At 59.6% G+C, this 22,020-nt stretch overlaps 1 protein-coding gene across 10 annotated transcripts; it reads right to left on the bottom strand.

Moving 5' to 3' along the window:
- Positions 1-1,223: 1,223 nt before the first annotated feature.
- On the bottom strand, positions 1,224-19,072 carry UBE2I (ubiquitin conjugating enzyme E2 I). 10 transcript variants are annotated; one of them, XM_077984067.1, is made up of 7 exons: positions 18,677-19,072; positions 14,064-14,140; positions 13,788-13,871; positions 12,464-12,536; positions 7,945-8,054; positions 7,709-7,788; positions 1,224-3,436 (listed from the first exon to the last, which is right to left on the bottom strand). In XM_077984067.1, exons 2-7 carry the CDS (start codon positions 14,127-14,129, stop codon positions 3,373-3,375), a joined length of 477 nt encoding a protein of 158 aa, XP_077840193.1. In that variant the 5' UTR covers positions 14,130-14,140; positions 18,677-19,072; the 3' UTR covers positions 1,224-3,372.
- Between the last annotated feature and the right edge of the window lie 2,948 nt (positions 19,073-22,020).

Here is a 22,020-nt window from a genome sequence, read left to right as displayed (position 1 = left end):
CTGGGTGACAGAGTGAGACTCCATCTCTAAATAAGTAAATAAATAAATAAGGCACAGTCCGCATCTAGGAGTAGGAACTTGCCTTATTCAGTGAAGGGCGTCCTGGAGGAAGGGCAGAGGCCCAGGGAAGGAAGAGCCCAGGCCAATGTGGCCGGTGGTTTTCTTGAGCCCATTCCTATTTTGTCCTAAGAGCTGGATAAGCTCCTGGCAGGTGCAGGAGCCTTTGGACCAGGCTGGGCCGGAGACAGGCAGGGTGGATGGGACCAGTTGTCCCAGCCCCTTCCCACCCAATGGGCCGAAGCCAGGAGCCCCCACCCCAACTGGGCCCAACGGCTTCCTCAGACCAGGGGGTGCCTGGGGGTTTCAGGCTACCTCTCCTGAGCAGGTGCTTCAGGACGCCCCCAGACCCAGAATCAGGGTCAGCTGGGGATGGATCCCAAACCCAGCACTCCCAGGCCCCTCCCTGCTGGAGCTGGCTCAAACCAGTTCCAGCCAGTCTGAGTCAGTGCAAGGCCCTCCAACCTGGCAACTTGTTGTCATGGTAACCACAAGGGAGGCTTCCCATCAGTGGCACCCGGGAGTGATGGCGGGGCCGGGCCTCAGGTCCAGGAAGGTGACGGGACCTGGGGACCAGCAGCCTGGCCAGGAGCCTGTGTCCCCGGGGGCAGTGGCCAGCATGGTGGCCAAATCTCCTAGCCTCCTCCAGCCCAGCCACACCCAAGTCCCAAGGGACCTGAGAGGTGGAGGGCACGTGCGGCCAGCCCGACCACCAAAGTCAAGGGAGGGCTCCCCGAGCGCCAGCTCAGGCCTGGCTAGCCCATCCCACAGGGGCTGGGGTTCCTGCACCGGACTCCTACCTGGTGGCTCTAGCCAGCCCTGGATGGGCCCTGTGAGGAGAGCTCTGGGCACCTGGGGTCCCTGCTCCCCAAGGAAGTCCCCTGCCAGGGGCAGCAAGAGCAGCCTCGAGCCCCAGGGAGGAGTCCCCTAGAGCAGGCCAGGGAGATACAGGTGAAGAGACCCTGAGCCTGGGGGTCACCTTGGCTAGAGGGGTATCACCCGGAGGGGTTAACACAGGGCCGGAGGCAGGACCGGAAGGAAACCCTGGGGTGTAGGGCTGGACCTCCGGATGGGGGGGAGTGGCCCTGTGGCCCCAGTGGGCTCCCACCCCCACAGCCAGGGGCGCCGGGGACAGGGCAGAAAAGGACACACCCAGCAGACTGCAGTCTGTGCAAATGCTTTAATTGGTGGATTCTTAGATACAGTGGTAAACCCATCGCCCACAATTCTTTATTAATTCCGAGGCACCTCATGCCGGGAACCCGCTCTCCCTTCCGCTAAACAAAGGTGACCGCGTTTCAGAGCTCTCCTGTTACAAGGTTCACGTCCTTCGTTAGGCCGAGGACTGTGGTACCACAAAAGGAACATTTCATTAGCTGAAGTCACTACGATTGGCTAGAAACATCCGTTACTTTAGAATACGTTAACTACAAAATATACTGAATTTCCATATATATTAACCATATACATGTGTAACTATTACTAAATGTAGTTCAGTCGTTACAAAATAAGACATTCTGGGAGCGGGCTACAAATATTCAAACCAGCTGAATTCCCCAGGTAAGGCCCCCTGCATTATAAACAAACCACACGCGTCAGACCGAGAGCTCAGTGACTGCAGGGCACGTAACCAGGAAAGCGAACAAGGCACTGGCACTGCAGAGCTGCCGGTGGGGGCGGGGGGCACTGCCGGCTCGGGGGGGCCTTCGGAAGTCACCTCTAACTTCGATTCCCAGCCCACAGCAGCCGCCCTCCCTGCATTCTTGGCTCCTTTGGGGAGCACCTGCCCCGCCCCCTTGGAACCCTGCACTTGGGCCACCGGGACCCAGCTCCAGCTGCCGGGGCGCACCAGGGCAGCAGGGCCAGCTCCAGCCCCAGGGCTTGAAACGAGACTGAGGAGGGCCCAGCTCACTAGGATGCGGAGACTGGGTGGTGGGTCGGAGGCTGGAGGGCTGGAAGCGTCGGGCTGTGTCCCCCAGGGCTTCCCATCTCTGTCCACTGCACCTTCCTGCTGGGAGGTGACTGGCACCCAACTTCCCAGCCAGGCCACTTCTTACAGCGGTTCAGCCACAGCTCAGGCAGCCCCAAGAGGCCTGGCCGGCCCAGCCTTTGCAGAGGGCTCAGCATCAGGGCGGCTTCTGAGTGGCACAGCCTCCCCCGGAGAGGCCATGCTCAGGTAACCTCAGGACGAAGAATTCCAGACACAGGCCGCCCAGGGCCCTCCACCTGGCGCTCCCCGGAGGGGCCATGGCTGTGGGCTCTCCTGGAGAAAGCACCCCGTGTTTGCCAGGGGTGGTAGCAAGGCTGCCTCCGGAGGACGTGAGACACAGACACCCGAGGTGGCACCCTGTGCACGGCACGGCTCCATCCCTGTGACCCGGCCACTGAGGGGCACCCCCGCCAGCAGGCTGCCCGGATAGGAGTCCTCACACAGCCTCCAGCCCTGGTCTGGACCTGGCCCTGTGGCCCTCTAGACAGCTGGCACCGGTGCACACTTGCCAGGGTCTCAACGCCAATCCCGACCTATGCAGATCTTAGCTGCCCAGCGCTCTATAGCCCGAAGATCCCGGGAGCACAGAAACCTCAGCAGCACTTTGTACACAGCCCTGTTGACAAAGATCCAGGGCAAGACGGAGCCACACGGCCTGGGCACATCCGAAGCAGATGGGAGAGCCTGGTCCTGGCCCGCGGTGGGGCTGCAGTCAGGTGGGGAGGGCGGGACACTCGGAGGCCGCCTCCTCACACTTTCAATAATAATGCAACCAAAACCTTTATATAAACAGTTTATTTACTCTAAACAGCAACACAGACAAAACGCCATATAAACACAAAGGAAGTGGCGCAGAACCGAGATGCTGACCTGGGGTCTGAGGCTCAAAAGCAGCACAGCCCAGGTTCTAGAGAGGAGCGGCAGAGGGAGGGTGCGTTTCCATACAGCCAGCCGGGGCCAAGTGCAGCTCTGCACGGTGAGAAGCATGCCTGCATCCCGGAGCGAGGACTCGCTGCTGCGGGACTTACCCAAGTATAAAAGTTTATAATTTTACAGCAGTTGAAATACTGACATCAATATTAAAATAAAAGCGAGTTTTACATAACAATCAAAAATACAAAAGACCGAAGGAAGAGACCCTGTATGGAAACGGGCAATTCAGCGAATTGAGACCGCGCACCCGCGGCGGCAATGGAAGATGGCGCCCGCCCAACCCCCCCAGGTGACTCGCCATTGTACGGAGCAACTTTAGATTCGCAAAAATGTTGTAAACAAGTTCTTGCCAAACCAATCCCTTCCTTTTGACGATGCCACAAGGTCGCTGCTTATGAGGGCGCAAACTTCTTGGCTTGTGCTCGGACCCTTTTCTCGTACTCCACTCTGTTTTGGCTGAGGAGGTCAAAAGAAAAGACACGTGTTAGAGGGCTGAGCAGCCTGGCCCACACGCCGGCCCCGGAGCCAGCTCGGCAGACCAGGCTGCAGGACGGGACCTCCTGGGTAAGGGCAGTGTGGAGTTCGTGACAGTAACAGAAGCAGGAAGGCCTGCGTGGTGGGGAGCCCAGGCTGGCTCTGACCTGGCTGAGACTGTCCTGTGGTCTGAGGGGGGCAGAAGGGCAGGGAGGAGAGGAACCCATGCTGAGTGGAAGTGGTGTCAGAGGAGGACAGAGGGGCCCCGCAGGGCTGCGAGGAGGGCTCAGGCCCCAGGGGACCCACACCAGGGGGCCTGCAACATCGTCACCTGTGCCAAAAGTCTGGTCCTAACTAGCAATCAGCAGCTTCTCTTTTCTGTAAGTCTAGGGCCAGCGCTAATAAACTGAAAACACTGATTGCTTGCCACTGTTCTTCGCCAACTCCCCAAAACAGACAGAAACTTCTGGAGGGTTTTTCCATGGGGCACTCAGCCCCAGGGGCAAAGATGTGGGAAGGCATGCCTGGTTCGGAAGGGGGTGGTGCCCCAGCTCGGCAGTGCAGGCGTTATCAGGGCGCACGTCCGGAGCTGGGCAGAGTGAGGTTCCGCCTGCAAACAGCTGCCCAGGCTGCACCTAGGAGCTGATGGGACACAGGGCAGCGTGACCGTGAGGATGGGGGAACACTGTGACATTCATGGAGGTGGTTCCTGAAGTAGCAGTCCTGGCAGTCTCGCCAGGATTGGACCTGGTCTGAGACACTGAGCCAAGCCAGGCCTGGTGCAGAGCGAAGGCCAACAGCCCAGGACGGCAGCAGTGCAGGCGCCACCCCCACCCAGGCCAAGGGCCTGGACTGCACCCCAGACCCCAGCGCCCTCCTTGGACCACCAGCTGGCCCCAGGGCAGAGCAGCTCAGCTGGGTGGGCGTGAAAGGAACCAGAGGCAGTGGCCACATGTCCCGGCTCTGCCTTTACCAAGCAGGGGCCCCCAGAAGAGGCACCTGCCAGGGCAAGAACACAGCCCAAGGCCTCCACGAAACCCAGGAAAAAGGATTGAAACCTGCAAACATGCTTCACAAAGGGCGCTTTTCAAGTGGATGTTTGCAGGAGAAAGAACGTTTGTTTACGTGAACACAAGTGTACAGTGCAGCCCAGCAGGCACCAAGCCCAGGAGACACAGTGGAGAGTCACACAGGGCGGGGTACTGCGACCCTGCCTGGCCCATGCGGCAAGTGGGAGCCACAGCCCAGCTCCGGAGATGGCCGGCAAATGGGGTGCAGGCCAGACAGAGCTCACGCCCACACCATGCTCGGGATGGCAGACCAACTAAGGGCTAAGCAGGAAAACATTCCTTTTTTTTTTTTGAGACGGAGTCTCGCTCTGTCGCCCAGGCTGGAGTGCAGCGGCATGATCTCGGCTCACTGCAAGTTCAGCCTCCTGGGTTCATGTCATTCTCCTGCCTCAGCCTCCCAAGTAGCTGGGAATACAGGTACTGGGACCACCATACCCAGCTAATTTTTTGTATTTTCACTAGAGACGGGGTTTCACCATGTTAACCAGGATGATCTCGATCTCCTGACCTCGTGATCTGCCCGACTCAGTCTCCCAAAGTGCTGGGATTACAGGCGTGAGCCACCGTGCCCGGCCTGCTTTCTTTTTTTTGAGATGGGGTCTTGCTTTGTCACCCAGGCTGGAGTGCAGTGCTGCAATCTCAGCTCACTGCATCATCAACCTCCTGGGCTCAAGCGATCCTCCCACCTCAGCCTCCCAAATAGCTGGGACTACAGGCGTGCACCACCATGCCTGGCTTAACTTTTTTTTTTTTTTTTTTTTTTGAGAGGTAGTCTTGCCTTGCTGCCCAGGCTCGTCTCCAACTCCCAGGCTCAGGCAGCCCTCCCGCAGTGGCCTTGCAAAGCATTGGGATTACAGGCGTGAGCCACTACACCTGGCAATTTTTTTTTTTTCAGACGGAGTCTCACTCTGTCACCCAGGCTGGAGTACAGTGGCCAGATCTCAGCTCACTGCAAGCTCTGCCTCCCGGGTTTTATGCCATTCTCCTGCCTCAGCCTCCCGAGTAGCTGGGACTACAGGTGCCCGCCACCTTGCCCGGCTAGTTTTTTTTATTTTTAGTAGAGACGGGGTTTCACCGTGTTAGCCAGGATGGTCTCGATCTCCTGACCTCGTGATCCACCCATCTCGGCCTCCCAAAGTGCTGGGATTACAGGCTTGAGCCACCGCGCCCGGCGCACATTTTTAATTTTTTGTAGAGATGGGGTCTTGCTGTGTTGCCCAATCTGGTCGTGAACTCCTGGGTTCAAACAATCAGCCCACCTTGGCCTCCCAAAGTGCCGGGATTACAGGCGTGAGCCACCACACATGGCCTGGAAAACATTTTCCAGGCGATGTGGCTCACGCCTGTAATCCCGGCACTTTGGGAGGCAAGGAGGGTGGATCACCTGAGGTCAGGAGTTCAAGATCAGCCTGGACATGGTGAAACCGTGTCTTTACTAAAAATACAAAAATTAGCCAAGTGTGGTGGTGCACACCTGTGATCCCAGCTACTTGGAGGCTGAGGCAGGAGAATCACTTGAACCCAGGAGGCGGAGGTTGCAGTGAGCCGAGATCACACCACTGCACTCCAGCCTGGGTGACAGAGTGAGACTCTGTTTCAAAAAAAAAAAAGAAAATATTTTCTACCTCAAGGGCCACATGACACTCGTGAGCACTGTGGCTTCCTGCCCAGTGGAATGCGTTTCACGGAACTCCTAGGGCACAGCAGGCCAACACACAAACCCAGGCCACGCCACATCCCATGAGCCAGTTCCAGCAATGGCTCGGCCGACTGAGCGTCTGTGAGGTGTGCAGGGGAGCCAGGCTGAGGCTGGGGTGGCTGCTGTGACACTTGCTCCCTGCCTGGGGCCTCTGTGCCACCCTCAGCCAGCAGGGAGGGCACCTTGCAGACACCTGGGCTGGGCCTGCATCCAGGGAGAAACACATCTCTCCAAAGCCAGGTGCTTTCTGTTTTTTGAGATGGCATCCTGCTCTGCTGCCAGGCTGGAGTGCCGTGGCTCCATCTCCGCTCACTGCAACCTCCGCCTCCTGGGTTCAAGCCATTCTCCTGCCTCAGTCTCCCGAGTAGCTGGGATTACAGGCACCCAGCACTATGCCCAATTAACTTTTTGTATTTTTAGTAGGGATGGGGTTTCACTATGTTGGTCAGGCTGGTCTCAAACTCCTGACCTCGTGATTCGCCCACCTTGGCCTCCCAAAGCGCTGGGATTACAGGCATGAGCTACTGCGCCCGGCCCAAACCAGGTGCTTTTCCTCACAACCGGTGCGGGCTGGGCTTAGGGCAACGGTGACCCCTCAGCCTCCCACTCCCGACCAGGAGATGCCCCCTGGAGGGAGCGTGCCTCCGATGCCCATGGTGGCAGGCACGTGTGGGGTGGCTGCAGGGTAAGTCTCCTGGGTCCCCGGCCACTGGGGCCCCCGAGACCCCCTCAGAGGTGTGGGCACCCACGCTGAGATGGGGCTGGGTTTCGCAACGCTGCAGGTGCAGCAGTGGGGGTCAGAGCCCCCAACCCACCTTCTTATGGACCTGCCCAGAGCAGCTGCAGAGGCGGCCCCCAGGGCTGGGGACAGGACAGGCAGGCGTGTGGCGTCTGCTCAGGGCAGGGTCCTCCCTGCTGTCCCCAGCACTGTTTGGCTGTCTGCATCCTCACTCACACCAGGCCCTCCTCAGTGCAGACAGTGACCCCAGGACCACGGGAACCCTTGTAGCCACAACAGCACCTCACAGGGACCGGGTGGGAGCCCAGAGCCTATGTGACAGCATCACATCACTGAGCCGTGCTGGGCCCCCACAGGAGGAGCCAAGTATGCGGGGCTGGGGATAAGCAGCAGGGGCAGTGCAAGAGGCTGGGGTCCACAGGAGGCTGAGCAGGTGGACAAGCCCCTCAGCATGGCCTCCTCCGGCACCCATGGCCAGGTCCTTCCCCTCCTAGTAGGGGCCCAAGACAGCCCCCGTCACCTGGCCTGCTCCCTCCCCCAGACAGGGCTACGGCACCGTCCACGCCCACGGCACACCCTGTGCGTCGGTGCCTGCTGCCCACAGGGTTTATGCCCCGACCTTCCCCTGGAGGTGCGGACCCTGGCTGTCTCTAGGGTGAGCCTGTGTGCTCCGCTCCCCTCCTGCCAGGCGGCCTTGGCTGGGATGGAGAGGAGCTGCCAGCAGCGGGGCGAGGGCTGCTACTAACCAGTAAATTGTGTAGGCCTCTGCTTGAGCTGGATCTTGGATATTTGGTTCATTTAGAAGTTCCTGTATTCCTAATAGGATCTGTGCCAGAAACAAAAACACAAGACAGGGGTGTGAGCAGTCTGAAAGGGGGACACGGTGACACTCGGCCTCAGCCACTGAGAATGACTGCAGACCCGCGTGTCCAGAGGGGAGACGGAGGCAGCCCTGCCCATACGGGTGGCGGAGGCCCCGTACCTGTTTGATTGTGATGGCTGGCCTCCAGTCCTTGTCCTCCTCTAAGATGGACAGGCACACTGTCCCCGAGGGGTACACATTCGGGTGAAATAATGGTGGTTCGAATTTACCTGGAGAACGAGGAAGAAAGGAAGCGCTTTTTGCAGGCAGGCACTGTCCCCGAGTCATGTCCTTCCCCCCCCCCCCCCTCCCAACACTGGGCCACTGGGTTGGGAGCCAGGTTATGTGGCCAAGAACTTTCCAAAAAGTAACATTGTGGCCACGAGGAGGCAAGAGGAAGACACGTCCACCTTTGCATGCAGGGGACAGAGCCTTGGGGACACGGCCGCAGGCCAGAGACGAAGCCGTGTCTCTCCCAGGACAGAACTCCCGGCACAGCCAGGCCGTCTGGGAACACAGGCCCCCGGGTGGCCACTTAACCTGTGGCCCCCACGTCCTTCCCAGCTGGGCCAGACTCAGGGGAGATAGGAGGAGCTGCGGGAGATGTCCAGGGACATAGCCAAGGCCCTTCCAGAGTCGGCAGTTCCTACGCAGACCCTCTGCTTCCAGGACACATGGGCTTTTAGGACCCTGTGTTATTTCTTTACAAAAAAGCAAAGAAGTTTGCCACCATTAGCCCCATCGGGGCCATCACCGTTGATATTCTAGGCTATTTCCCGTCTTTTCCCGGGCATTCTCCCTCAATGCTATGGAGGACACACAGTGCGGCAAGTCCAGCGCAGCCTGAGGAATTCTCTCAAAGCCGATGCGCCTCGAACACCTACAGCTTCCCGAACACTCGCTCCTACCGACCACTGCATCTGCCCCGTAATCCCAACTCCAACACCCAGGGGCAGCTTCCTGGACTTCAGGTACCACGGAGCGCACAGGGCACACGCCCTGGAGAATGCAGTGAGGACACCACCACAGACCGCCCCACGCTGCGACCATCCCACACGGCGGACCATCCCACACTGCAGGAGCCCATAGGCGACACCAGCAGCTGCGTGGCCATCCTGAGTACGAACACTGGCGTGAGTGCATTGCTGTGCAATGTGGGGTCACGGCATCGGTCCTCAAGCCGTGCTGCTTCCAGGCTGCTCACGCGGGCTGCCGCTGGTGGATTCCAGCCACTGGGTGAGGTGCACAGCGGCCTCCACTGCGTCTCCTGGTGACCACGGAGCACCCCTTTCAGCCCGGACTGCTTCCTGGCGACTGCTTCGGAGCTCTTCAAGTGGCACGTACAGGCCTCTTCTCCTGCTCGGGGCTTGAGTTTTTGCTTTTAAAATTTTTCGAGATGGAGTTTCACTCTGTTGCGTGGGTTGGAGTGACGTGATACAATCTCGGCTCACTGCAGCCTTCGCCTCCCAGGTTCAAGTCATTCTCCCGCCTCACCTTAGCCTCCAGGGTAGCTGAGATTACAGGCACCCGCCATCAAACTTGGCTAATTTTTCTATTTTATTAGAGACGGGGTTTCTCCATGTTGGTCAGGCTGGTCTCAAACTCCTGACCTTAAGCGATCCACTGGCCTCGGACTCCCAAAGTGCTGGGATTACAGGTGTAAGCCATCGTGCCCAGCCCTACTTTTCACTCTTCTAAGAGAATCTTTTGGCAAACACAAGTGCCTAATTTCAATTTAATCTGATTTCTCAATCTCGTTTCTTCTACCAATCACAACTTACCCACAAAAAGGCAGAGATGCTGGACGCCAGCACCGCCAGGCCCTCCCAAGGTGGGGGCTGCCTCCTCCTTCCTCATGGCCTCCAGCTTGGAGGTGGCCATGCTTCGCAGAAGGAACAGAAAGGGGGTGCCCTCCTGTCTGGACTGCCTGCCAGGTGTCATGAGGCCTCTTCGCTCTTCCCCATCTGTCATCCTAGGACGTCTGGGCTGCGGCAAGTGGGGGTGACACCGACACCCATCTGTGCCTCTGGTGGACACACGCGTGTGTTTCTGTGAATCTTGATTGACTCGAGTGAACAGCCAGGCATTACATGAGCTCGGCTTCCACCAGCGCGGCAGGCAGCGTCCAGGGGAAACGTTCAGAACATCTGCCCGCTCCAGCGGTGGTTCAGGCTCCCGCTGCCCTGTCCTGCGGCTGTGTGCTCCCCTGTGCGGTACGACAGGTCCCACTGCGGAGGCTTCCACTCTTTGGCAAAGCCAGGCATCCCTGCCGCGTTTGCTGGCCAGGTAGAGGCCTCATGGCTGTCTGCCTTCTTACGGATTCCCAGGAGCTCTTGGTAGATTCAGGGCGAGGGCTGAGATACGTACATACACTACGGTGTGCCCACCTGCCTGGCGCCACCTGCAGTCTTTGGGATAGAGAGAGATTCTTAATTTCCATTTAGTCAACCCGTCGGTCTCCCCCCGGCCAGCACTTCAGCGCATCCCTGGTGAAGAGATCCCTGCCTGCCCAGAGCTCGCGAGACGCCCTCCTGGGTCTTCCTCTCCACGCCGTTCCGCTCGGGCACCACAGTCCTTCCGGAAGCTGTTTCTCTACGGTGGGAGGCAGGGCTCGTCTCTCCTGCTGGGACATCCCTTAGGACTGGTCCTGTCACAGCCCAAGCCACCACCAGCGTGGCCTCGACTCCTCACTCTGTCCACAGGCCGGCCTGCCTGCCTGTCCTCAGCAATCCCGCAGTCTCATCACCGCGTCCCGTGGCAGATCTGGCGGGGGTGGTGGGGTGGGGGGGTGTGCTGTGCACCACAGCCTCAGCCTGGGTCTCGCCACCACTACCGAGAAGCCAAGGCCTCTGCATTTCTGCATTTCCAGAGTCCGCGGGGCAGTTTCCACCAAGATGTGCTTGACTCGGCTGGGATCACACGGAATCCACAGATGGGCCTGGAGAGAAGGGCCGCCTGTGCAGCACCGTGTCTTCCCCTCCACACGCAAAGCAGAGCTCAGTTACTGCTCAGGCCAGCCTCGGCTTCCCTTGGAATATTCTACAGTTTTCAGTAGAGAAGTCCTCAACCAATCTTTTATTGTATTCCAACGTATTTCAAGCTGCTATAAATGGCAGAGTTTTAAATCCTTGGTCATTGAAATGATATAAGAGCAGGTTTGTGTATATCTCAATCTCTATTTTATTTTTATAGTTATTTAGTTTTGTTTCCTTCACCATGTCCTGTGCTATTTTTCTTTTTTTGAGACAGGGTCTCGCTCTGCTGCCCAGGCTGGAGTGCAGTGGTGCGAACTAGGCTCACCACAACTTAGCCTCCTGGGTTCAAGCACTTCTCCTGCCTCAGCCTCCCAACTAGCTGGGATTACATGCGCCCACCACCACACCTGCTAATTTTTGTATTTTTTTTTTAGTAGAGACGGGGTTTCTCCACGTTGACCAGGCTGGTCTTCATCTCAGGTGATCCTCCCACCTCGGCCTCCCAAAGTGCTGGGATTCCAGGCGTGAGCCACCGCACCCAGCCTTGCTTGCACCTCAGCTTTAGTGAGCTGTTGTCCTGGCCTTCCTCGCCACCTCTTCCATTGTGACTTCTTTTTCTCATCTTGCTGCATTTGCTTGGAATTCCAATAAATGGTTGAACGGAATAAATGAAAGCAGCTACTCTGTCCCATTCTTTATTTTTCTTAATTAAAATAAATCATCTTAATATCCACTCAAGGTTAAAAAAAAAAAAAAATCAAACAGCAAAGGACAATCCAAAATGAAGCAAGTCTCAGCCGGGTGGTGCTGTCAGCAGCCCTCGAGCTCCTCCGGTCGGTGCCACTGTGGAAAACACTTGTGTGTCTTGAGCGAGTCGCAGGGGAAGCTTTTACACACAGCTCTCGCTGCGCCGTGGCCAGGCACTCTCTAGATGCTGGGTGCGTGTTAACGTGTGGAATTCACCACAGACAGGGCCCGCCGATTTCCAGCTACGGGAGGGCAGGGACGCGGCGGTCCTCTCCCTCCTCTCCTGAGTTTTGCCGAACTGACTGAGATCATTAACTTAGCTGTAGGCTCGATTTTGAACCCAGCCTCAGCCCTTTCTTCCCATGCCTTCTCTGCTGTTCACCTACTCGAGGCCTGCCCAGGCTGCAGACACAGCCACGGTTGGGAGAGAACGTGAGAGACCACAGGAAGAGCACTAAGAAGGTGGAGCAAGATAAATCCTCAGAGGGTGAGACTCTGAGTGATGGTCCTTCTGCACATCCATCCCGGCCAGGGCCGGGGTCTTGTGGGCACCAAATCCTGTCTTCATCGCCAACAACCACTGAGGGTCCAGGCACTCCTAGCCCAGGAGCTCCAGCCTGGATCTCACAGCCCTTCCCTCCACAGGACTCTGGAGCTTCACAGCCAATTAGCTGGGACGAGAGACTAAGTCTATTACGTGCACTGCCCACCCCCGGAGCTGGAAACAGACTCGAATCTGCAGCCTGAGCCGGGGATCAGGGATCAAAGCCGACCTCCAGGTCTGTGATCTTCCTCCCAGCTCCACGTGGATCGCCTGGCCCGGGCGCCACGGCCACAGCCTGGGGCCTCTTTGGAGAGGACTCCAATCCCCACAGGAACAGGCTGACTTCCAGGACACTCAACAGTGAGCTACTTACATTTTGGTGGTGAAGACGGATAATCATCTTTGAAAAGCATCCGTAGTTTAAACAAGCCTCCTTCCCACGGAGTCTGTGGGGAAATAAACTGTGGTGAGATGGGCGGCTTGCCCGCCTCAGGCCAGCCCAGGAGGAAGGGGCTCGCTTCTAGGACACAACTCCCACGACTGCCAGGACACCGGGGCCAGAGGCCCGACAGTGGCGGCTCCCAAACCAGCCTAAAGCCTGAACTGGCCCCACCAAGGGGACTGTCAGGACCTCTGCTGTGCCCAGAGAGTAAGTCGGAAAGGTCCTCCTAGAAAGGAGACGAGACGAGGTTCGGGGGCTGGGCCGGGGCGGCGGGTGCCACACACTGGGGCGGCAGCACCAATAGCACAGCCTTCGCCCCAAGGGTTCTGCAAGCCCCGCCCCAGATCCTGCCTGGATGAGGCGCCTTTGCCACCCCACAATCCGACACCACTCCCGTCTTCCTCGGGGCCGCACACCTGCGTCGCCGTGACGTGAAGAGCAAGGGACGTTCTCAGCAGAGCCTCAGACAAGCGACAAACCCAAGTGACACCATGTCTCAGGCAAAGCTGAGACCTGCTGGGACTGCTCAGCTCAGGGGGACCGAAGCTGCTTTGAGTTTCAGAGTGAAACCCAGAGGGTGGCATGGGCCGGAGGGAACAAGGCCTCGGGCAGGACCAGCACCTCAGGGCTCTCTCCTTCCTTCAGGGTTCACCAGCATGAACCTTATGTGCACACCAGCCTGGAGTCCCCGGCCAAGTGCTTCACGGGAGCCGGGCAAAGACGACAGGCACACAGGCCGCCCTGCTCCCCACAGACACACAGGGGGCCCCAAGCAGGCATCCTAGGCTGCTGTCGCCAGTCCCTGTGCCCCAGGAGGTTCTCCAGGAGGCGGCTTTACGCCAGGGTGGCTCTCCAGCAAACCCAGCTACCGTGACCTGAGCCACACCTGGAAGGACACAGCAGAATCCCGGGTTCCAGCCTGCAAAGGCTGCCCGCCCTCAGGCCTGCTCCCAACACACACCAGAGCCCCTCCCCTCTGCCACAGCTCAGCCCTGTGCCCAGCCTGCTTCCTTCTCAACCAGAAATGCCCTCGGTGGGGACACAGCTGTCACCCCAACCTTGCCAGCACCACCTTCTGAGCTCAAGTCCGCACGGGGCGGGGGCCAGGCCACAGCTGGGGATCTGACCTGTTGTCCGCAGCCCGTGACAAGGGCGGCCGTCACAGACGGCAGGGGCTGAGCAGTTTCCCCGTGGCGTTGCCACACGCATCTGTTGAGCCCCGACAGGCAGGAGGCTAGCAGCGCGCGCCTCTTACCCCTTTCTTTCCTGGAATGGCGCACTCCCAGTTCATGAGGTTCATCGTGCCATCGGGATTTTTTGTTGGGACAGCCACGAAACCCTGAGAGAAAACAACCACAAAAGCACATCAGTGCGGTGGCATCTCGTTTGACCAAAACCACCGAGAACCGGCCCGCGAGCCCCACCAGCGCGACCCAGGCACGCGGCCAGCTCCCTCCCAGTGGTGGGGGGCACGGTTTCAGCCCAGGGGGGCCGTCCGCGGCACTGCACACGGAAACGAAGCCCTCCTTACAAACGGGTGGTCTTTCCTCCATGCTTTCCTCTCCTGGGCGAGTCTGCTGAGGGCGATCCCCGACATGTTCAGAGTCCCTGGAACACAGGAGGCAGAGCACGGGGTCAGGACAGGCTAGCGGGCTCCTGCGGCCCCGCCACGTGCACACGGCCCGCAGTGGGCAGTCTTGCTCCTAACAGGCGCCAGCCCAGCCCAGCAGAGACTCTCCTCCTGGAAGCCGTCGTCCGACCCCGGGGTCTACCAGGGGAGGCCTCATGAGTGGATCCCAGATCACCGGGGGTGGGGGGACAGGTAGGACCCCTTCCCCATGGGCCCCCCGAGCCCTGGTCTGCGACACGTGCCGCGGCCTCTGCTCCACGGTGGAGACGGATGTTCAGAGGCTGGGCTGCTGTGGCTGGGCGGTAGCTGCCACCCTGTGGTGGCTGGCGTGGCAGGGTCCTCACTGAACCGTCAGGTGGGGACTAGGCAGGGCTGGGTCCCAGCCTTACTATCTGGGTCCCCGCCTTACTATCAGGCGCTCAGAACTGAGACTCAAGCCGGGCCAGGGGGACACCTAATATTGTTTTTTTTTTTTTTTTTGAGATGGAGTCTCACTCTGTCCCTCAGGCTGGAGTGCAGTGGCACTATCTCGGCTCATTGCAACCTCCGTTTCTTGAGTTCAAGCAATTCTCCTGCCTCAGCCTCCCGGGTAGCTGGGACTACAGGCCCCCGCCACCATGCCCGGCTAATTTTTGTATTTTTAATAGAGATGGGGTTTCACCGTGTTGAAGACAGAGTGGAACAAGTACCACAGGGCAGAGGCTCAGCCTCGCTGAAAGAGGAGCCCCCCACAGGGCCACCGTTCCCGGACCCTGCAGCCGCTAGCATGTCCCTGTGGCTTCAGGGGACAGACGGGTCCTGTGGGGCAGGGCAGGAGCATGGGGTACGGGACCAGGTCCCTGGTCAGAGGCAGCGGCACACACGCCAGATTCCAGCTCCACACTTCTCCACGGGACCTCAGGGGCTTGGCACCTTTGCCTTCTGGTTCCCAGCGGGAGCCTGTCGGCCCGCACTGTCCCCGGGGACACCAGGCAAACAGGGCCAGCAGCCTCGACACCAGCCTCACCTGTCACCCTACTGGTGGTCACCTTTACCATGAAAAACAGCACTCAGGGCACAAAACCTGCCAGAGAATTCAAGCCCAAGTGTGTGCTGGTTTTCAAAGTCCACGGGAACACTGAAGCTGCCTCCAAGTCTGGCATCTCAGCGCCAAGCAAGGGCCACCTCGACAAAGCTGGGGGTTGCGCCAGGCCTTCCAAACCGTGGGGGGCCGTCCCTACAAGGGCCCTGGTGACCTGGATGGCGCCCGCACCTGTGCAGGCCCACGAACCTCACACACCTCACAGCTGCAGGAAGGGGCCAGGTCAGCAGCTCCACCTGGGCCAGAGCCGCCGCAGCCTCACCTGGCACTTGTTAGGGAGGCAAGGCCCAGTCCCCAGCAGACTCATTGAGGAAGGAGCTCCGAGAGGCCCACATTCGGGTTTTGGGCGGCACGATGGCTTCCCGAGGCAGCAAAGCAGAAATCAGGGGTGGGGCTGGGATCAAGGAAGCCCAGGCGGGTCCAGTGTCGCCAGGGAACCAGGGTGCTGGAAGCCAGGCGGGGCTGCTAGAGCCGCCTGCCCTGCAGGTGGATTTGGCTCCTTTTTAACCAAACACGGATCCTCAGGGCAGCCTGAGAAAAATCAGGCAAAGGAACCCGGGTCCTCCAGTCAGTAGGTGCTGGCATCACAGCGAGAGGGTGACAGGGGCCATCCGGGCACTGGCCTCCAGCTACACGATTAAGTCCAAGACAGGTAGCCCCAGACTGGGCCCCACCGGGATGTCCCTCCCCATGCCCTCCTCACAGGGATGCGGAGGAGCCCGCAGGCCGCCTGCCCTCTGGACCACTTGCCCATCCCCATGCCCTTCTCTAAGTGGGGGTGGGGGGAAGCCAGGGGCCAGAAAGGGAGAAAGTGGGGGACACAGCTGGGCTCAGCTGTGGGCAGGCAGGGTTCGAGCCCAGAGTGGAGTGGAGCTCCCGCCAACCACGGTTTCAAGGCTCTCTCTGCACGTGTCTCCACCCTCCACTTCCACATGGAGCAGCTCAGTTGTGGCTTGAGGACTCACAGCTCTCGCTTCCCCAGCCCCAGGGTGGGCTTCATGAGTAGCCACAGCCTGTGCCTGGTGCGGTGCAAAGCAGCCTGGTGAACGGCCGTTTTGAGGAGCCACGACCTCCCAGGTGCCCGGGGTCTGAGCGGGGCCAGGAATCAAGCAGGTCTCTGAAGCCCCAGGCCAGTGCTCCAGACACTGAAGGACCAAGGCCAACACGATCCTCACAGCCAGGCAAGGCCAGGCCCCAGAGAGGCCAGCCCCAGAGAGGCCAGCCAGGCCTGGAACCCTGCCACAGGTAGCCCTCCTACTGAAGACCGGACAGAGCCACCTAGAGGCCCCCGTCCCAGCACCTAGCTATTGCTGTCTCAGATGTGAGAAGTCGTGAGGGTGCTCCTGTGAGACCTCCCGCCAAGGTCTGGCTGATGCTGCTGTATCCCCTGCCCCAAAGCACTCAGCACCACAGGGTGGTCTCACAGGAAACTGCACCACAGGGCAAGGAGCCACAGGTGCACACCCACCCTGTCCTAGGCAGAAGCCAGGCCCCTCCCCCTGCTCCCCCTCCTACTGGCCTCCTGGAGAAAGTGGCCAATGTGTTACAATGTAATCACAACACAGACGAAGCATTCAAAATCCCGCTGAAAATCGAATTTGCCCTTCCAAATTAACAGATAAGCACTAAGTGAATGGCTAGCAGTTACTAGACCCTTCAGAGCAGGGAACTTATATGAGGCAAAGACAAAAACAACCCTCATCTATCAGAGCCAAGCAAGGCCCAGACACTGCAGCAACCAGGACAGGGCCAAGCACTCCAGGAGTGGCCTGAAGGTCTGCCTTCTGTCCTGCTGGGCACCCGCGACCGGCTGAGCTTTAGCTTCTCGGATCACCACCTTGCTCTGCTGGTTGACAGCACCGACTTCCGAGCAACTTCCTGGCTGAGGGTGAGCAAAGCACTCACCTCTCACAACTCCACCGCACTCATCTCCACAACGGGTGGTCGCCACGACGGCTGGCACAAGAAGCCTGTAAAGGTCCTCCTGCACCCAAACGCAAACTCTCCCAGGCTTGGGGAGGTATTCCCTTCTGCAAGACCCAGGCACCTGCAGTCAGGAGACGCTCACCTGGCCGCACCTGATCTGCCCCAGGCGCCCAGAATGTTTCTGAAGCAAGATCCCGAACCCTGACACATCACACAAGCGCACACCTTCAACCACCCAGTGGTCTAGGAAAGGGACCTCTGAAGGAGCAATCAGGACAAACTCAGGTCCCGTCCTCTCTTTCGCTGCACAGCTTCTCTACCCAAACGCAATGTTTCTTGTTCTTCAAAAAACATTCGGCGTAGGTCCTATAAAAGGAAACAAACCGAACTCCCCAAACACAGGCACTTTGCAAACAGAGAAACAAAGCGTAACTTCCAATTATAAAAACGAAACCACTTCATTCTGCGATTCAAGCGTGACTACAGGCCACGATCACAAGCCCAGCTAATCACTCCCTTACCTTCCTCCCACGCACGTTAACTACCAGAGCCAACCACTATTCAACCGGTAAAAACCCATCCCCAAAACAATAAAACTCCCTCCAGCGAGGCGCTCACGTTCAGGGCCCCAGCAAGCGCCAGGGCAGCATCTTCAGAGGCGCAGGAAAACTTAGACTTGTTTTGGTTTCAAGGCACCGAAAACAAGCCCGCTCGCCGGCCCCCACCCCCGCGAGCCAGCGGTGTTGCAATCCAAGAGTCTCCCCCGCGACCCATCCCCTCCGTCCGCGGGGCGACAGTGACCCCGGAAGCCGCTCCCCGCGCAGGAGGAAGGCGCGGCCTCGCGGGGCCCCGGCTGCAGGTGGCTGCCCCGGCCCCGCGCCAGGAGCACCTCGGGGGCGAAGTGGGGGAGCCCCGGCCCCCAAGGCCTGCGGCGGCCGGGGCGCTCGGGCCGCAGCCCCGCGGCGCCAGCAGCGCGGACCGAACCGGCGCCGAGCGTGGGGCCTCTCGGGCTCCCCGGGAAGCTCGGCCGCGGCGCGGGGCCCGGCTCGGCGGGGCGGGGCGCGGGGCAGCCGGGGGCCCGGGCCCGACAGGAGTAGAGGCCTCGGCCCGACCCCCGCCCCGCGGCCCCGGCCCGGCCCCCGCCCGCGCTCACCTCGGGCGGCCGCGGCCCCGGCGAGCGTCGCGGACAGGTGGAAGACCGAGCGGGGCGGCGGCGGCGGCGCTTCCCTTTGTCTCGGGACTTCCCTCCGGAGCCCGCTCCGCGCGCAGCCCGAGCAGCTCCGAGGACCCTGGCGCGGGCGGGGCGCGCGGGGCGGGGCCTGGTGCAGGGCTGCCCTCTGCACGCCTGCCTCGCGCGCTGCCACCGCCGCCCGGCTCCGAGCACCGCCCGCGCCGCCGCGCGCCCCCCGCTGCCCGTGCCCCGCCGCCGCGCGCCCGCGCCCCGGGTCCGCCCCAGGAGCCCGGCCGGGGGGTGACTTTTCAGTCAGGCGGCGCCCTGGACACCTACGCCCTTAAAGGAGCCGCGTCCCCGATGTGAGGGAGCGTCTGTAAACTCCCCTTCGGGGTGCCCGCGTCCACCCGAGGACACGCCGGCGAGCAGCGGGGGATAAAGGAGGCCGAGATCTCCAAAAGCTCCCCGGATGCCCGGCGGTCACCTCTCCAGGCACAGGTCTCCGAGGTTTCCTTGGGGTCAGAGCCTGCGGCCGGGGGGCAAAGACCACTGAGGCCTAAGGATCCCCAGAAGCGTCGCAGGACGGTGACGCTCCCGCGAGTTCAGCGCCCTGTGAAACCTCTTGCAATTGGCCATTTCTGGGCGGTGGGCGGAGAGACCTTCTCATCTGCCCAATGAGCCGACCCCGTACAAAAGGCCGAATGCGAGCATGACCGACGGGAGGAGAAGTGTGGATGCTCCCTAATCCGGGGGCGGGCCCTGGGCGGGGGCGGGGCGTGGGGAGACTACGCGCGGCGGGGGCGGGGCGAGCCCTTGGGGGAGGGGCGCTTCCGGGCAACAGCCCCCCACCCCCCGCCCACGCAACTCCCGAGACGGGTCGAGAGGCCCCCAGCCCCGCGGGCGCGCGGGATACTCCGTTCGCCAACGCGCGGTCGTGCTGGCCCCGGGGCTCTCCCGGTCCCCTCGCCCCCCATTTCGCCGACGGCGGGGCCGCCGCCAAGGTCACGGTGTCCGGGTGCTTCGGGACCGCGGGGACTGACCACATTCATTCATTCCCTCCCTCATTCATTCATTCCCTCCCCCACTCACTCATTCCCTCTCTCCCTCATTCCCTGCCTGACTCATTCATTCAATCCCTCCATCACTCAATCATTCCTTCCCTCCCTCACTCATTCCCACCCTCATTCATTCCCGCCCTCATTCCCTTTCGCACTCATTCCCTCCCTTACTGCTTCATTCATTCCTTCTCTCCCTCACTCATTCCCTCCTTCATTCCCACCCTCCCTCATTCCCTCCATCACTCATTCATTCCCACCCTCCCTCATTCCCTCCATCACTCATTCATTCCTTCCCTCCCTCACTCATTTCCTCCCTCATTCATTTGTTCCTTCTCTCCCTTACTCATTCCCTCCCTCACTCATTCATTCCTCCCTCCCTCATTCCCTCCCTCACTCATTCATTCCTCCCTCCCTCGTTCCCTCCCTCACTCATTCATTCCCTCCCTCACTCATTCATTCCCTCCTTCACTCATTCCCTCCCTCACTCATTCATTCCCTCCCTCACTCATTCCCTCCCTCACTCATTTCCTCCCTCGTTCATTCGTTCCTTCTCTCCCTTACTCATTCCCTCCCTCACTCATTCATTCCCTCCCTCCCTCATTCCCTCCCTCACTCATTCATTCCCTCCCTCACTCATTCATTCCCTCCCTCACTCATTCCCTCCCTCCCTCACTCATTCCCTCCCTCCTTCACTCATTCCCTCCCTCCCTCATTCCCTCCCTCCCTCCCTCATTCCCTCCCTCCCTCATTCCCTCCCTCACTCATTCATTCCCTTCCTCACTCATTCCCTCCCTCACTCATTTCCTCCCTCCTTCACTCATTCCCTCCCTCACTCACTCATTCCCTCCCTCCTTCACTCATTCCCTCCCTCACTCATTTCCTCCCTCACTCATTCCTTCCCTCATTCATTCATTCCTTCCCTCCCTCACTCATTACCTCCCTCCCTCATTCATTCCCTCCCTCACTCATTCCCTCCCTCACTCATTTCCTCCCTCCTTCACTCATTCACTCTCTCCCTCACTCATTCCCTCCCTCCCTCATTCCTCCCTCCCTCACTCATTCCGTCACTCATTCCCTCCCTCACTCGTTCCTTCCCTCATTCATTCATTCCTTCCCTCCCTCACTCATTCCCTCCCTCACTTATTCATTCCTTCCCTCGCTCATTCATTCCCTCCCTCCCTCATTCCCTCCCTCCCTCATTCATTCCCTCGCTCACTCATTTATTCATTCCTTCCCTCCCTCACTCATTCCCGCCCTCACTCATTCCTTCCCTCACTCACTCATTCTTTCCCTCACTCATTCATTCCTTCCCTCCATCACTCATTTCCTCCCTCATTCATTCATTCTTTCCTTCTCTCACTCATTCCCTCCCTCCCTCATTTCCGCCCTCCCTCACTCATTCCCTCCCTCACTCATTCATTCCCTCCCTCACTCATTCCCTCCCTCCCTCATTCATTTCCTCCCTCACTTATTCATTCCGTCTCTCACTCATTCATTAATTCCCTCCCTCACTCATTCCCTCCCTCACTCATTCACTCCCTCCCTCCCTCACTTATTCCCCCCACCGCCTCCCACAGGGTCCCCAGCAGGCACTCCCCCGGCAGGGACCCGCAGCAGGAGGGGCAGCCACGCACCCTGGGTCCGCCTGCCCAGGAGGCATAGCCGCAGGGGTGGGGGTCCAGGGCAGCAGGGGCGGCCTCCCCCAGACTCCAGGCCCTGGGACCTGCACACAGCCCTGTCCCACCAAGACCAGCACGGGCCTGGCCTGGCTGCGCATCCCAGGCTCAGAGCCACCGTGGCCTGTCTGGACACCTGTTCTCCCGGCCCCCAGCCTTGAGGTCCTGGGAATCTGCTTTTTTTTTTTTTTTTTTTTTTTTTTTTGTGAGATGGAGTCTCACTGTGTCGCCCAGGCTGGAGTGCAGTGGCACCATCTTGGCTCACTGCAACCTCCACCTCCCGGGTTCAAGCGATCCTCCTTCCTCAGCCTCCCGAGTAGATGGGATTACAGGCGTGCAGCAGCACACCTGGCTCATTTTTGTATTATTATTAGAGATGGGGTTTCACCATGTTGGCCAGGTTGGTCTCAAAACTCCTGACCTGAAGAAGTGATCCTCCCGCCTCAGCCTCCCAAAGTGCTGGGATCATAGGCATGAACCACCGCGCCTTGTTGAAATCTGCATTCTTTTTTTTTTTTTTTTTTTTTTGAGACGGAGTCTTGCTCTGTCGCCCAGGCTGGAGTGCGGTGGCCAGATCTCGGCTCACTGCAAGCTCCGCCTCCCGGGTTCACGCCATTCTCCTGCCTCAGCCTCCTGAGTAGCTGGGACTACAGGCACCTGCCACCTCGCCCGGCTAGTTTTTTTCTATTTTTTTTTTTTTTAGTAGAGACGGGGTTTCACTGTGTTAGCCAGGATGGTCTCGATCTCCTGACCTCCTGATCCGCCCGCCTCGGTCTCCCAAAGTGCTGGGATTACAGGCTTGAGCCACGGCGCCCGGCCGAAATCTGCATTCTTAACCAGCACCCTGGGCAAGCCTGGCAGAGGGATATGGCCCTTTGGCTTCCTGGCATGGGCTAAGTTTCCAACGCCATCTTTCTGGCGAAGATGCCGGCACAGGGCTGTGTGG

Source organism: Macaca mulatta, chromosome 20, assembly GCF_049350105.2.
Source record: "Macaca mulatta isolate MMU2019108-1 chromosome 20, T2T-MMU8v2.0, whole genome shotgun sequence".
Taxonomy (NCBI): domain Eukaryota; kingdom Metazoa; phylum Chordata; class Mammalia; order Primates; family Cercopithecidae; genus Macaca; species Macaca mulatta.
Note: the sequence above shows the minus strand (reverse complement) of the source record. Positions and strands in the feature narration are given on the sequence as shown.